The 13,483-nt window shown below is 50.9% G+C and overlaps 1 protein-coding gene across 2 annotated transcripts in view; it reads right to left on the bottom strand.

Moving 5' to 3' along the window:
• Positions 1 to 4,575, bottom strand: part of ACSS2 (acyl-CoA synthetase short chain family member 2) — a 29,496-nt gene extending 24,921 nt beyond the window's left edge. For both annotated transcript variants that reach the window (XM_086853386.1, XM_086853387.1), the window contains exons 1-2: positions 4,366 to 4,575; positions 3,968 to 4,163 (exon numbers count right to left, since the gene is read on the bottom strand). In XM_086853386.1, coding sequence (XP_086709512.1) covers positions 3,968 to 4,163; positions 4,366 to 4,489 — 320 coding nt within the window. In that variant the 5' untranslated portion in view covers positions 4,490 to 4,575. The remainder of the gene's footprint in view (positions 1 to 3,967; positions 4,164 to 4,365) is intronic.
• Positions 4,576 to 13,483: the final 8,908 nt, after the last annotated feature.

The following is a 13,483-nucleotide window of genomic DNA, read 5'->3' as shown; positions in this document are numbered from 1 at the left end:
CTGGGGGGGGTCACCCCTTTTCCCATGGACTCCCATCAGGAAAGGAGTTGTGCTGAGCCTGGGTAGTGCTGCAGGCACACACCTGTAAATGTGGATCAGTAAAAGCAACCTTTCCAGTGGTGAATTTTGTTCTTTAAACAAACTGTGATTTAGGGATGTGCTCTCATCACCAGAAAAGCATTGAAAGAGGCTGCATCGCTGGAAGGATAACAAGTGACTCAGGAAGTTACCAAAGAATGGAGTGAATGGTCAGTTTGACACAGGATGGTCCAAAATCCTGAAGCCAGTGGGAGCAGCAGAGCCAACTGCATCATGTAGAAGCTGGCTCCAATTAAGCACTTGGAAAGGCTGGATGTTAACAGCCAGCATTCCCTGCCACAGCATCTGTGCATATGACAGATGTGTGAAGCTAGTTTGTATCTTCTGTTTATTTCTTTTTTAACATGCTCTTATAATTGTTTTGTTCTTTCTTATAAAAAGTTTTATTGGAAGAAACCTCAAGGCCACAAGGCCCTAAATCCATGATTACATTTTAAAGTCAAATCATATAAAGAAACGCAAACCAAACAAACCACACCTCCTAATTTTATATTTGCATGTCCTGTTTGTTCTAGGGCCATAAGAGGAACCATAGGCACTCATTATTTTGTTAAACAAAGTTCCAATCAGCTCTGGCAGCCTTTACTATCTTTATTACTCCTTTCTAGACATGTAACGTCATATGCCAATAAAAAAAGCAGAAGATGAATACACTCTCCCAGAGATGGAAGAAGCCAGGAGCACCTGGCTAAGCCCCATGTCCTTGGCTAGAGGGATTCTAAAAACAAAGCTCTACCCCCTGGCCCTGGTCCCACCAGGCACTACCAGCACTGCAGCTGGGGCAACTGCTTTGAGAAACAGAGGCACAGGTTACACATAGAACAGGCCTCATCCAAGTATTTTCACACCCCAGGGTCTAATTAGTTTTGCAATAGGTGGTGGTTGTTGTTTTTTAATTCCCACAAGGTTATATTTTTACCTCCACCGGCTGCCCAAGCTGAAGTTTATATGAGATTATTAACAGACACTTCAGCACAGAATGAAGGGCTGTCCAAGTGACTTAGGCATGTCTACAGCAGGGTGAAGCCATATTGTGCTCCTGCCCTAATTAACAACCCCTCACGAAGTTCTCAGCACAGCTGCAAGTCCCCTTAATGTCCCAGTATCTGGTGCAGTCTGTTTCCCCTGCAAGGCCCACGAGGGTCACCACAGGTACCCACCTGCACTGCAACCACTGTTCCTGACAGCCTCTGCACACCCTTATGAAAGAAATTTGACTTTTGAGAGCAGCACTTTATGAGAAACATTTCCTGGAGCTTCTGTTCCTTTTTTTAGGCCACAACAACAATACTAAGCAGAGAAAGAGGAATCAGAAGCAGCAAAACCAGAAATATTTGTAACTTTCACAAGCAGCCCGAGATATCCTAGTGAAGCAGGCAACAGGGAAAAATCCATGTTTCCTACCAACTCAGGATGGCCATTTTGAACAACAACATGACAGCAAACGTCACCTATGTACAAGTTCTGCAGCATTAGGCAATCCCATGTACTGCCCTTTGTGCTGAAAATGCATTTTCCATGTGGCTTGGGATTAGACCCTCTGAGCGGAGACAGTCTGGGCAGTCCTGGACTGCTGGTGGTGCAGGAACCTTTAGTGCAGCTTGGCCCAAACAAACCCAGATGGGCTGCTCGCTCCTTCCCATCCGTGCAGGACTGGGGGCAGCCACAGCCAGCAGTTCTGAGCTCTGTAAGGACATGCTGCTTCTCAGAGACACTCCGCAATGCCCCCAAACATTATTCAACCTTTCCCTAATTTCCTCCCCTCTGAAAGCAAGGACCATGGTCCTGTATCTTTTCAGAGCTGGGCAGTCAACCAAACCTTGGTGTAAGTTCAGCACCTTTCCCATCTAGCAGGCTACAGACTTTCTTACACACAACCTAGTGGCTCAGGTGTTTAAAAATAAAAAAAAACTCTTCACCTTTCAGAGGCTTTAATTTCTTTTTCAATACTTCACAGAGTGTGACAAGTCTCAAGTGTTTAAGGGATCCAGGCTCATTTCAGAGTGTTAAACACAAAATGTGAGAGAACAAGATGAGAGCAATTAATTTTTGTTTTGTTTTGAAGAAAACCATGTGCCCAGAGAGGAGTAATTTTATGAGTTGCAACCCTCAGCCCCACTTTCCCAAGTCCTCAGTGCCACAGTTTGTCACAATATGCCTCTTCCATCGATGCCACTGGCACTCCCAGCTGACAGCTCCACACTACAGTGCCTGGTCACCTGTGACAGAGCCACACTAGGAGAGTTTGTCCCAAAACAATCAGGGGAAACTCTCTGCTAAGGAGGATGAGAGACTTTACTTTTCAGCACTGTGAACACCACGACTGACAGCCACCCACCATTTTCATATCCACCCCAAGCTTTTCTCAGCATCACAAATACCCCCACAAAGTCTGCCAGAATAACCAACAAGAAAAATGTTCACTGAAGCCCAAATTAAAACTGTGGGTGGCTGCCTCACTGTCACACAAAGATTTACGTGCACTAAGAACCCAGTTCCTCAACAAACCCCAGCACAGGGCCAGCACTGGCTGCCAAACAGCTTTGTTTGCTGGCACACCTTTACCTGCAGGAGTTTACAAAGGAGTTTTCATTCAGAAGTCATTTTACATCAGAGTGAGATAGAGAATCTATTTAACTAGCAGGGAAGTAAACACTTTCCAGCATTTCACCTGTGCCTTATCAATATGATTATCTGCTAGGCAGTGTGTGTAATTCTTTCACTAAAGCAGAAGGGCTATGGATAGAAACTCTAGAAACTCTGTGAAGCAAATTTTACAGCCACAGCCAAAGACACACTGGTATAATCATGTTCCTTTCAGCAGTGGGGTGGCTCCCCAGTCAACTTTACACCCGGTGACTCAAGGGGACCTTCAGCTGCACAATAAATCACTTAGAGCATCAGTTATTTTTGTTGCAATGACAGTAAGACTTCTCCATCTGCTCAAGGGACTCACCATATCCCAATGAGTTATTGCACTCACCACATCCCAATGAGTTATTGCATACCTACCACAGAGTACACTTAATTGTGCTTCTGCCCTGCCACATACAGTCATAGCCAGGTTACATGAATATAAGCTCAAGGGAAACAGCAAAACACACCGGAGAGCCAGGCACAGCTCGGTCTGAGGACACAGCTGTGCTGACAGCTGAGCTAGTTCAGCAGGAGTGCATTACTTCTGCAGCTTGGACATCACCAGTGAAACCTACTTTGCATCAATATGAAAATTAAGTTTTACACGAATTTTAACATTAGTAACTACTCTGGTAAAAAAAAAAAGAAACATACTTCCCATAGGATTGGCAGTAACTTTTCTTCCCAAAGGTAAAGAAGCCAGTTTGTCTGAAAGCATCTCACATTCAAGTGCAAGGAATCCACATATAAACTCAGGTATTAAGAGAACCTTTCTGCCACAGGAGTGGAAACTCGCCAAACCCACAGAACATAAACACGGGAGATAATGGGGTTTTATTAGCTTTTAGCTGTCGGCTGTTGGCTGTTCCTCCTCCCGTGCCTCTATCCACATCTACCTCCTTCACCGGGGAGCTGTGGCACCTGCCTCGCTCCTGTCTGAGCGCCCGGAGCTCCCAGCAGGTGTAACTGCAGAGTCAGGCGCTCCCCACGGCTATGCCGGGCACTTCAGTGCATCCCTGGAAGGGCACAGAAGCTTCCCGGGAAGGGCACAGAAGCTTCCCGGCACAGTTCTTCCCAAGGACACTGCAAGCAAACACGTGCCGAAGCCACCTAAGGATTAGCCCCTCTCAGGTTTTATGTTTTCATTCACCTCAGTAGAAACTGACACTGTCAGTACACTTTAGGGTGCTACTCACGCATCCTGTCCACCACAATAAAAACAGAAACTTACCAGTAAAAAGCAACTTTGTCCCCAAGCTTCTTCTCGTTGACATTTCTGTCCAGGAGGTTGTAGCAGATGTTGGTGGTAGCTCCTTTCATCCACTCGATGAAGATCTTCCCCTTGGTCACGTCGAAGTTGTACTTCAGGAAGGGTCCCGTGTGCTGACGCTTCCAGTAGAACTCTTTAGCGATGTCCCCCCAAAATTCTGCAAAGGCAGCGGGCGCCGGAGCCCGAGAGCGGGAAACAGGGATGAGGGAAACGGGGATGAGACAAGTAACACTGGTGGGGATAAGAGGGGCTCCCCCCGAGCACCCCACACGCGCGGGTTCGCGGAGGGCTCCCCGCGCTCCCCACAGCAGCCCCGGCGGGCCCGGGGAGCCGCCGCCCCGCCGCTCGGCCCCGCTCACCGTGCGGCTCCTCCACGGAGCGCTGGTACAGCCGCTGGTAGTGGGGCAGCGAGGGGACGTGGGCCGCGGGCAGCAGCTCGGGCCGCGGCCGGTAGAGCCGGGCCTGCTCCCCCGGCAGCACCATGGCGAGGCGCCGGGGCTCTGCGCGGGCGGGGGCCTCCCAGCCCCGCTCCGCCGCCGCGCCGAGCCGGGGGCGGGCACGGCGGGCACGGCCCGCCCTCACGGCGGAACGGGGCGGCGGCCATGTTCCAGAGCGGAACCGCCGGGCGCTGCTGGCACCGTGTGGCTGCTGTCCCCTCGTTTGCCTTGTCCTTTCTGTCAGTGCTGTCCCCCTGTCTGCCGTGTCCCCTGTGTCAGCGGTGACCCGCCAATCAGCCAAGTCACCCCGCAGCCATGTACCGTACCCACGGTGTCCCCTCACCAGCGGTGTGTCCCTCACCCGCGGTGTGTCCCTCATCAGCGGTGTTCCGCTATCAGTCGTGGCCCTTCTGTCAGCCTTGTCACCTGCCGGCGGTGTCCCCTGCCAGCCCACGGCCCCCTGTCCCCCCATGCCAGCAGTGTCCCCATTTAGCAGTGCTGTCCTGTCAGCCTTCTCTCCCTCACAGCTGTGTCCCCTCCGTGCCTGTCCCTGCCACTTTGTCAGGCAGAGGGAGCAGCCCAGGGCTGGCACTATCCGTGAGATTCACCAGCCCCAACACAAGCCAGTGGGTATGGCCACACTCCGTGCCTTCTCCTCCTGTGGAAAACAATTTTCATTTGGATCCGCGATCCTCCAATTCCCCTCCACTGAGCTGTGTGCGCTCAGCGAGCTGTGGCAGTTCACTGAGCACCTTCCTCCTGCAAAAACTTTGTACAGACCTTTAGAGGTCGTGAGAAACTAAGCATTTCTTTCACTTTTTTTCATCAAGAAGGCAGTCAAATGCTGGAACAGGAGCTCAGAGTAGGAGCAGGGTCACAGTCCTTAGACACAAGGCAAAATTCAACAAGGTAAGCTCCTGAGTAGCCGTGCCCATTGGAGCGGGAGACAAGAGCTGGGGTCTGCCAAGGACCAGCTGATTCTGATTCCAAGAGTCTGGTCTCAGAGCAGGAGTTGCCTGTGGTTGTACCTCCTGCAGCAGACTCCTTGTCATCCCAATCCTTAATATTCCCTGCATTGAGCCCAACTGCACCAGCAGCATTGCCTGCCCCTATGACATGGCCTGCCAAGAGGATGGTTCATAGGCAGGCTGCCAAAACCTCAAATTCCTTTTCTCCACTGGGGAATAGCAGCCTCTGGAGCAAAGCACTGCTGTGCCCAGGCAGCCACCTGCCCTGGGAATTTTGTGCTGGTTTGGTCCAGGGCTAAGGAGCACTGGAAAGATTAAAGTCCATAAACTTGAAGTTGGCACGGTATCAGAGCAGGTACAGCCTACTCTGCTATCCTTGCATTTGCTGTGCTTTTGTGCACTCCCTGGGAGTGTTGCCCTGCTGTAGATTGGAGGACACACAAACCTGTGGACTAGTGAGCATTATCTGCCAGTCCAAGCAATGTTCTCTTCAGCAAAGAGGCCAGAAACAGTTCTACAGGCAAAAGCAGCAGTGCTGGTGTGTATTTTTCATTAAGGATGTTCCCTAGTTTTGAAGGGCACAGCTGTGCTGCAGCTCCCTGCTCCAGTGTCAATTTTCTGCTTGCCCACACTGCTCCAGGACAAAGATTCTTCTGTGACCCCATTTAGGAGGACACAGCTGGTTTGCTCCAAGGTGAAACCCCAGAGTAGTTCAGGTGAAACCTCCCTGCATGGGCTGTGTCCTGTGGACAGTATCACTCCAGAGATACTCTCTACACACCTCCAACATGAGCTTAGCAGGATTTACATCCCAAATCTGTCAGCCACTCTCACACCATGCTGTAGCCCGTGTAACAAAGCTTCCTCAGCCATGTGCTATAAAATCCCTGTCCTAGAAAGCTACAGTGTGGCCTCATATTATTTGTTTGTTTTTAACAAAAACAAAGAACAAAAAAACACAGGAAGATCAGTGTGCAGGGTCTCAATCTCTATCATATGGATGAAGGTGAGGCCTTCAGCACAAGTCCAATCCATCCAGATGCCTAGTTTTAGCCCATTGCTTTTTGGACTTTCAGCCTGGGATCACTAGTTTCTGAGCCCAGGCTTTCTCTGTGGGTAGACCAGTAAGGATACAGCTGAATCCTGCAAGAAATTTCCCTTGAACCTGCCAGCAGCATCATTACCTCCAAATTCCCTGTTACAAAATGTGGGTTTTTTTAAAGAAAAAGTCAATTTGTCTCTGTAGCCTGGGCTCTCAGACAGGGGCACTTCTGAAGCTCCTCAGGAGCTGTGGGAATTGCACTCCAGCACTCCCCTTGGATCTATGGTCTGGACACAGCTCCATGGGTACACTTGGCACATCATTTAACCCCAGCTGGAAACCACACTGAGAAGTGGGACAAACCCAGCATTTCTAAAGCCCTTCACAATCTACCTCAAGCTGATAATTTTCTGTTAAGAGTTGCCAGCCTTCAGTTCCAGCAGCTTGTGTCCCAGGGATTTTGCATTTACCAGCAGTTCTCTAACAAACCCTCTGCCCCCCTATGTGCCAGGAAGGGGGCTGTCATTCACCCCACTGCTGGGAAAGGGCTTTGTCACTCTCCTTGTCACAGGACAGTGTCCCAGAGCCAGTGAAGAGGTAGTTTGCAGATCTGGGAGGCACCCTCTGCTTCCCTTCTCATTGGCCTTTTGCTTTCAGTGATTTGACCAGCTGAAATGCCCCACCAGCCTCCGTGACAGCATGATTTCTGTCCAGCAACTGTTGCCTGTGTGTGTAGGACATTCCAAGGCACGAGGCTGGGGCAGCACCATGTCCCACGAGCCCCACAGCTGTCCTTCATCCAGCATTGTCCAGCTTGAGCATTTTGTCCAGCCAGGGAATTTTGTTCTTGTGCTGCAGCTGTCCACAGCTGTGCCCCAGGAAGCTGCCTGATGGGGAGAGGGTGCATCTCCTCTCAGAAAGCACCTGCAAAGCAGAAAATTCCAAACAGTCTCCTGTTGTTTTCCCCAGCTCTCTCCTCTTCCAGTAACTCTCCAAGCAGCTGCATACAGGGCTGTGAACCACAGAGGTGGTACCACCAGTCAGACCCCCATGGCACAAACACAGCCCTCCTCACATTTTCATTTCTGTGTGTAACAGCTGAAAAACCACAGAATCATGCTTTGGATTGGAAGAGAACTTAAAGCACTTTTCATTCCAAGTCTCTCCGATGTACAGGGACACCTTCTACTAGGCCAGGTTCTTCCAAGCCCCATCCAACCTGGCCTTGGATGCTTTGTTGATATGTCCAGGCCTCTTTTGGTGATTTTACAGGATGTAGGAAAGGGGTTCCTGCTGTGTGCCCATGTTTAGCTGCTCCAGCTCCTCCACCTGAGGGCAGTTTGCATCCAGCTGGGCTCCTGCCCTGGGAGCTGGTGAGGCTGGATGCTGCAGGGCTTGCTCTGATCTTGGCTCCCAACCCTCCTAATTCAGCAGGTAGTCCTGGAAAATCAGCTGCATTATAGGCCCTTTATTTCCCTCTTCTTGTAAAGGAATAAAAGTACCTCAAGTGTATACATTAATGTATATTAAGGTCTCTTAAAGTGACTCAGGGGGTCAAGAAAAATATACTGGCCAGGATATGTGGTGTCTCATTCACACTCTGCTTGGGATGCTCTGGAAGCTGCCTCTCTAGTGCAGCACCCACACAGCAGCTGTGGTGGGAGCCTTCACTGCATCTTCCCAGACATGAAAGAGCTCAGTCCTAGAGATGCTGAGGGTGGGGGAAAGATGCTGGAAAGTGTGAACTGGTTTGTAAACCTCAGGCCTTCTGATCCTGGTGGGGTCAGCAGGAGGCAGCCTCACATGGGAAACTTGTGCTAATTTGGGCAAAGCACTGCTCCAGATGAAGAGGTGACTTACGTGGAAGTCCATGTGGGGTCCCAGGGCCTTGTCTTCTGACTGGCCTTATTGCCAATAAATGTGGGAATCACATCCATTCATGCAAATCACTGAGAGTATCGGGCAGGAAGGATGCAACCCACAGCAGTGGAGGAAGGAGCCCAGGAAGGCACAGAGGTGTTGAGCTACACCGAGGCACCAGTGTGATGGCTGAGGCTGATGGGCTTGTCTGGAGGACGACAGCAAGCCACCTCCTCTCCCACTGCCTGTCCACTCCTCCCAGAGCATCTCCTGGGCAGGGCAGCCTGGACCAGGGCCTGGTGAGGCAGATTCAGCAGGTTGGTGATACAGCTATCAGTGATGCTAATCAGAGAAGGCATCCTTTTATCATGGACCTTACTCTTGGTGAACTTACCACAGCACAAACAAGTTTGTGCCTTGCATGGCCATGCCAGAGGCAGTGGGAGCCTTTATCATAATATCCTGCAGTGGGAAGGGAAAGATTTTTTTAACCACAGGCAAGGGTAGAGAATTGAGAGGCAGAACAAAAGAGCAAAGGATTTGGAAGGAATCACAAGTGACACCAGCAAAAACTCCTGGGACCTGCAGAGCAGGGGTGAGATGGAGTGGGAGGCACAGGAGATGGAGTGAGAGGATGTGACCAGGCTGTGGATCTTCCTGCTGGGGCTTTCTGGGCTGATTTTCAGCACATGGCCAGGGTGGGCAGCCCTTCACTTGTGCTGAATGAATCAGCACTCAGCAGCAACAGGGTTAAACACCGGCTTGTACTGTCTCCCCACTGAGGACACTCCCCCTCGTCGCTGGCTGCAGAGGAAATTTTAATCAGCACCACGATAAGAGCCCTTCAGTCCTGCTGGGAGTTATCAGCTCCTTTGTTTGTAAATGTAACTGCTCAATACCAATACACTTGGCTCTGGGTTCCGGCACTTCCCTGCTCCACAGCCCTTTGGCTCAGGCTGCACCCTCCCTTCAGCTTAATCAGGGTGTTAAAACAGGCCAGGTTGTGCTGAAAACAAGGATCAACCCCGAGCTGTTTCCTTTCTACCCCTGCTGTCACTGAGAGAGAGAGCTCTGAATCTGAGGCGGTTTTAAGCTTCAAGGAGTAGCTGATGAATATCAGAGCCTGGTAATTTAGCCCTCTGCAGAGTACAGACAATATATTCATAATCATTCTATATGGAAATGAGCTAGTAACGCAATCAGGTTTATAAATCAAGCCCAGGAGACATGTTAGTGCTGTTTGCCTGAGCTTCTTGAGCGATCTATCCACAGGAAAATGTCTGTCTGACTCTTAGATGGGGCCAATTAACTTATAAAGATGCTCTCTCCTCTCACAGCGGCTCATTTGTTTACTTGGGCTCTGCCAGCTGGTGCTATTTTCACTCTGAGAGAGGGGGGCAGGTCGGTAAGAGATTTGTTGGAAGCCTGGGCTGCAGAGGAAAGGAAACTGGGCTCAGGAGAAGCAGCGCCTTTATCAGCAGCACAGCAAAGAGATTGGGGTTTAATAAACAGCTTCCCTGTGTGAGCTGTCCCCAGGCTTCAGAGCGTGTCCTTTCACTCCCATAAACGTGGCTGCCTTCTTTTGTCCCTGTTTTATTGAGCAGGGAGGGATAGCTGGAGCTCAGGCTCGGTCGTGCCCAGGGTGAGGCATGGACACAGGAGCACATCTCACACTCCGGCAGCTTGGGGAGCAGCACCAGTGCCTGGTGGGGCTGCGAGGGTGATGGCAGCACCCAACAGAGCAGCTCTGCTCTCTGCTTCCTTCTGCCTTAGCCGCATCCTGCCCCACGCCATGCGGGGATGTGCTGGGAGCAGGATGGGATCTGCTTTGACTGGGCAGGATTTAAGGCAGTGCAAGGATGTGCTGGGAGCAAAGGGACACGGCTGGAGCAGGGCCAGCACGGAGCTGAGGTCGGAGCTGACACCAGAGGGTGGTGTGGTCTCATGCTGGAAAGCCACCGCTGGAGACACAGCCCTGCTCTGGCACATTCGTAGGGAGAGGATGTGGAGACAAGCTCACATTTATTTTTTTCATAGAGATTTTTAATGTTTATTTTTTAACAGACTTAGTTTAAGTTTTTGTTTTCTACAATAATTCAATGTAAAAATCCCAGTACAATATACAACAGTTTGAACATTTGGAATAAGAAATCCAGCTTGGGGAGACACGTAAGTTCAGCTAGTCCCTAACACAGGTAGCAAATTCCCTCCACCCTTCCCCAGATTTACCAGCCAGGAAGGCTTATGGGCAGGAATGCTTTACAAATGTCACCCCCACCCTATAAAGACACTTGGTGCCCTGTCCCTGTGTTGCAGTGGGACAGCCCCTAGGAAAGGGCATCATCCCCTCCATGGGATGGCTGGGAGCCTCCAGCAGGGTTTTCTGTGAAGCGAGGCTGGCTGGCCCTTGTGTGTGAGTGACACAGGAGGCTCTGGAAAGGCCCTGCATGCAGGTCCTGCAGGGTTTGGAGCTCCCTTGGGATGGAGAGGAGAGCTGTGCTCCCCTTGGCAGCAGTGCCAGCAGCCTCGTGCCCTAGTGTTGCTGTAAGGCTGTTGGAAGGGGATGGCCGTGGCCCTGCAGGGCCCAGCCTGAGGGGAGGACAACAAGGATGATGAAAGATCCCTGGCTCTTGGGTCTGAGGGGACAGCTCAGGGATCACTCACTGGCCTGGGAGCTGGCAGCTTTTCAGGAAGCTTCTTTGGGATGGCCCATGGTACTCAAGCAGCCTGGGAATAGTCCTGCTTGAACAGCCTGGAGTGGTCCTGCTCAAGCGACAAGGGATGGTCCTGCTTGGGCAACATGGGAAGATTCTGCTCCAGCTACATTGGATGATCCTGCCCAAGCAGCCTGGAGAGGCCCTGCTTGAGCAGTTTGGGGAGATGCTGATCAAGCAGGGTGGGATGTTCCTGCTCAGGCAGCATGGAATGTTCCTGCTCAGGCAGTATGGGATGGTCCTGCTGGAGCAGTGTGTGGTGGGTCTGCTTGAGCACCATGGAGCAACTGCAAGTGGCAGGGATATTTCTTCATGTCCTGCAGCATCCCAGGCAACACCTTCAAAGCCATTCCCGGCCTTTCTCACCCCTCCCGGAAATCTTTCACTGCTTGAAGTGATCCCAGGGGAATCTAGTCAAGCTCCATGTTCCATATTAGTTATTGCTAATGTTAGATCAGGATATTGGTGACTTTATTTAGCTGAGTTACTCAGTAACCTTCCAAGGGCAGAGGTCATCCCCTTTTCCCCCATGGCTAGTCCTAGGGAGAAGTGTTTTGTGACGTCAAGAAGGGCCCTTCCTGTGTGCATCAGGGGTGGCTGAGCTGGTAGTGGCTTTCCTAGGTTGGTAAGGGATGGGATATAAGGCAGGAGAAGTGAGAAGCAGAAAATTGCAGCTGGAGTTAGATGTGCTAGAAGTAAAAGAGTGCAGGGAGGAATGGGAGAGGTTGGGCTGGGAGAAGATTGGAAATCAGGACAGGTAGGAGATGAAGGAGAATGTAAGGACAGTTAGAGAGAGAGCTGTGAGGTAAGGAAGGGTGGCTGGAGGTCAGGGAGGGGTGGAGAGGGAGATCTGTAAGGTTGGTGGGACACTTAAGGGGTGAAGAGAGATAGGAAGGTGGGGAGAACTGGAGGAACATAAGGAGAAACAGGCAAACTGTGGGAGGCAAATAATGAAGGATGGTGAGATAGCCAGAGGTCGAGAGTGAGAGGGCAAGAGGTGAAACTGCAGGAAAAAGTATGGGAAACAATGGGAAGTGAAGGGGCACAGGAAGGACTGAGGTGGAGGAAGAAGTATGAGATGCAGGGTGAAGGAGATGGAAGATGGTGGAAAGGACAATTAAGACGAAAAGTGAGGTTGGGGAGGATGAGGAGACTGGGCAGATGGTAGAGAGGGTGAGGAAGGACAGGGTGGGTGGTGTGGGGCATGGGGAAGGATGGAGGACAGTGGGAATTGGAGGATGAAGATGGACAAAATGGAAGAGGAAAACAGAGATTAGATAGCAGGTGGTGGAGGAAAAGGATGTAGGAGAGATGGAGAAGAGGAGGGATGAGGAAACAGCAGAGATGGACATGGATGACAGGAGGAACAGAGAGACACTAAGGGGATAAAAGAAGACAAAGAGTGGAGGGCAGTGGAGGAGGACGAATGAGGAGATGGGAAATGGATAAGCACAAAGAGGGGACTGGAAATGTGGAGGTGGAGAAGTTAAATTGGGGTGACATTAGCAGTTGAAATGATGGTAAAATGCTGGGAGGTGAGGATGGATTTTGGGATGGGAAAGTGAAGGAGATTGAGAGAGGAGATAGGAAGAGAGAAGAGGATGAAGAAAGATGTGGAAAAGATGAGGAGTGGAGGAGGTTAGGGTGAAGGTGGGAGCCAATGGAGGAGGAGGGACAAACTGATGGTAAGATGTAGAGGACAGTGATGGTGGGAGCTGAAGAAGACAGTGAGATGTTGACATTAATATGAAAGGAAAAGCTGAAGGCCAAGCAAGGCAAGGATGGATGGGGTATGGTGAAGGTGAAGAAGGAAAAAAAATCAAGAAGAATGTGGTGGTGAATGAAGATCAGGAACAGGATGTGGTGAATGAAGGAGCAGGTTAGAGGGATGGGATGGAAGTGGAAGACTGGAGGGTGGGATATGGAGGGCAGTGGAAGAGCACAGGAAGGAGGGATGGGAGGTGGTGGGTGATGGAGGAGAGCAAGGAGGGATAGGATGCAGGAGCACAAGAGGGTGGGAGGGGACATGGTGTGTAGTGGAGGAGCACAGCATGGCAGGGAGGGATGTGATACAGCTGGTGACAGCACACTGGAAGGTGTGGAAGGAGGGATGGGATGTGAAGGGAGTGGGGAGAACAGGGAGGGATTGGAGGTGGTGACAGTGGAGCACAAGAAAGGACAGGACATGGTGGAGGATGCAGGAGGACAGGAAGGTTGGACAGGACATGGTGGCTGATGGAGAAGCACAGAAAGGAAGGATGGGACCTGGTGGGTGATGGAGGAGGGTGGCAGGTAAGGATGGGACACAGCAGATGACTGCAAGGAAGGAAGGATGAGTGAACAACAGAGGAGCAGTGGAAGAAGGGTTGGGACATAAAAGAAGATACACAGGAAGGATGGGGTATGGTGGGTGAAGAAACATGGGAAGGAGAAGTGGGATGGAATAGCACAGGAAG

The sequence above is a fragment of the Cyanistes caeruleus genome, chromosome 16 (assembly GCF_971803275.1).
Source record: "Cyanistes caeruleus chromosome 16, bCyaCae1.hap1.1, whole genome shotgun sequence".
NCBI classification, from domain to species: domain Eukaryota; kingdom Metazoa; phylum Chordata; class Aves; order Passeriformes; family Paridae; genus Cyanistes; species Cyanistes caeruleus.
The sequence above is the reverse complement of the archived record's forward strand: the minus strand, read 5'-3'. Positions and strand labels throughout refer to the sequence as shown.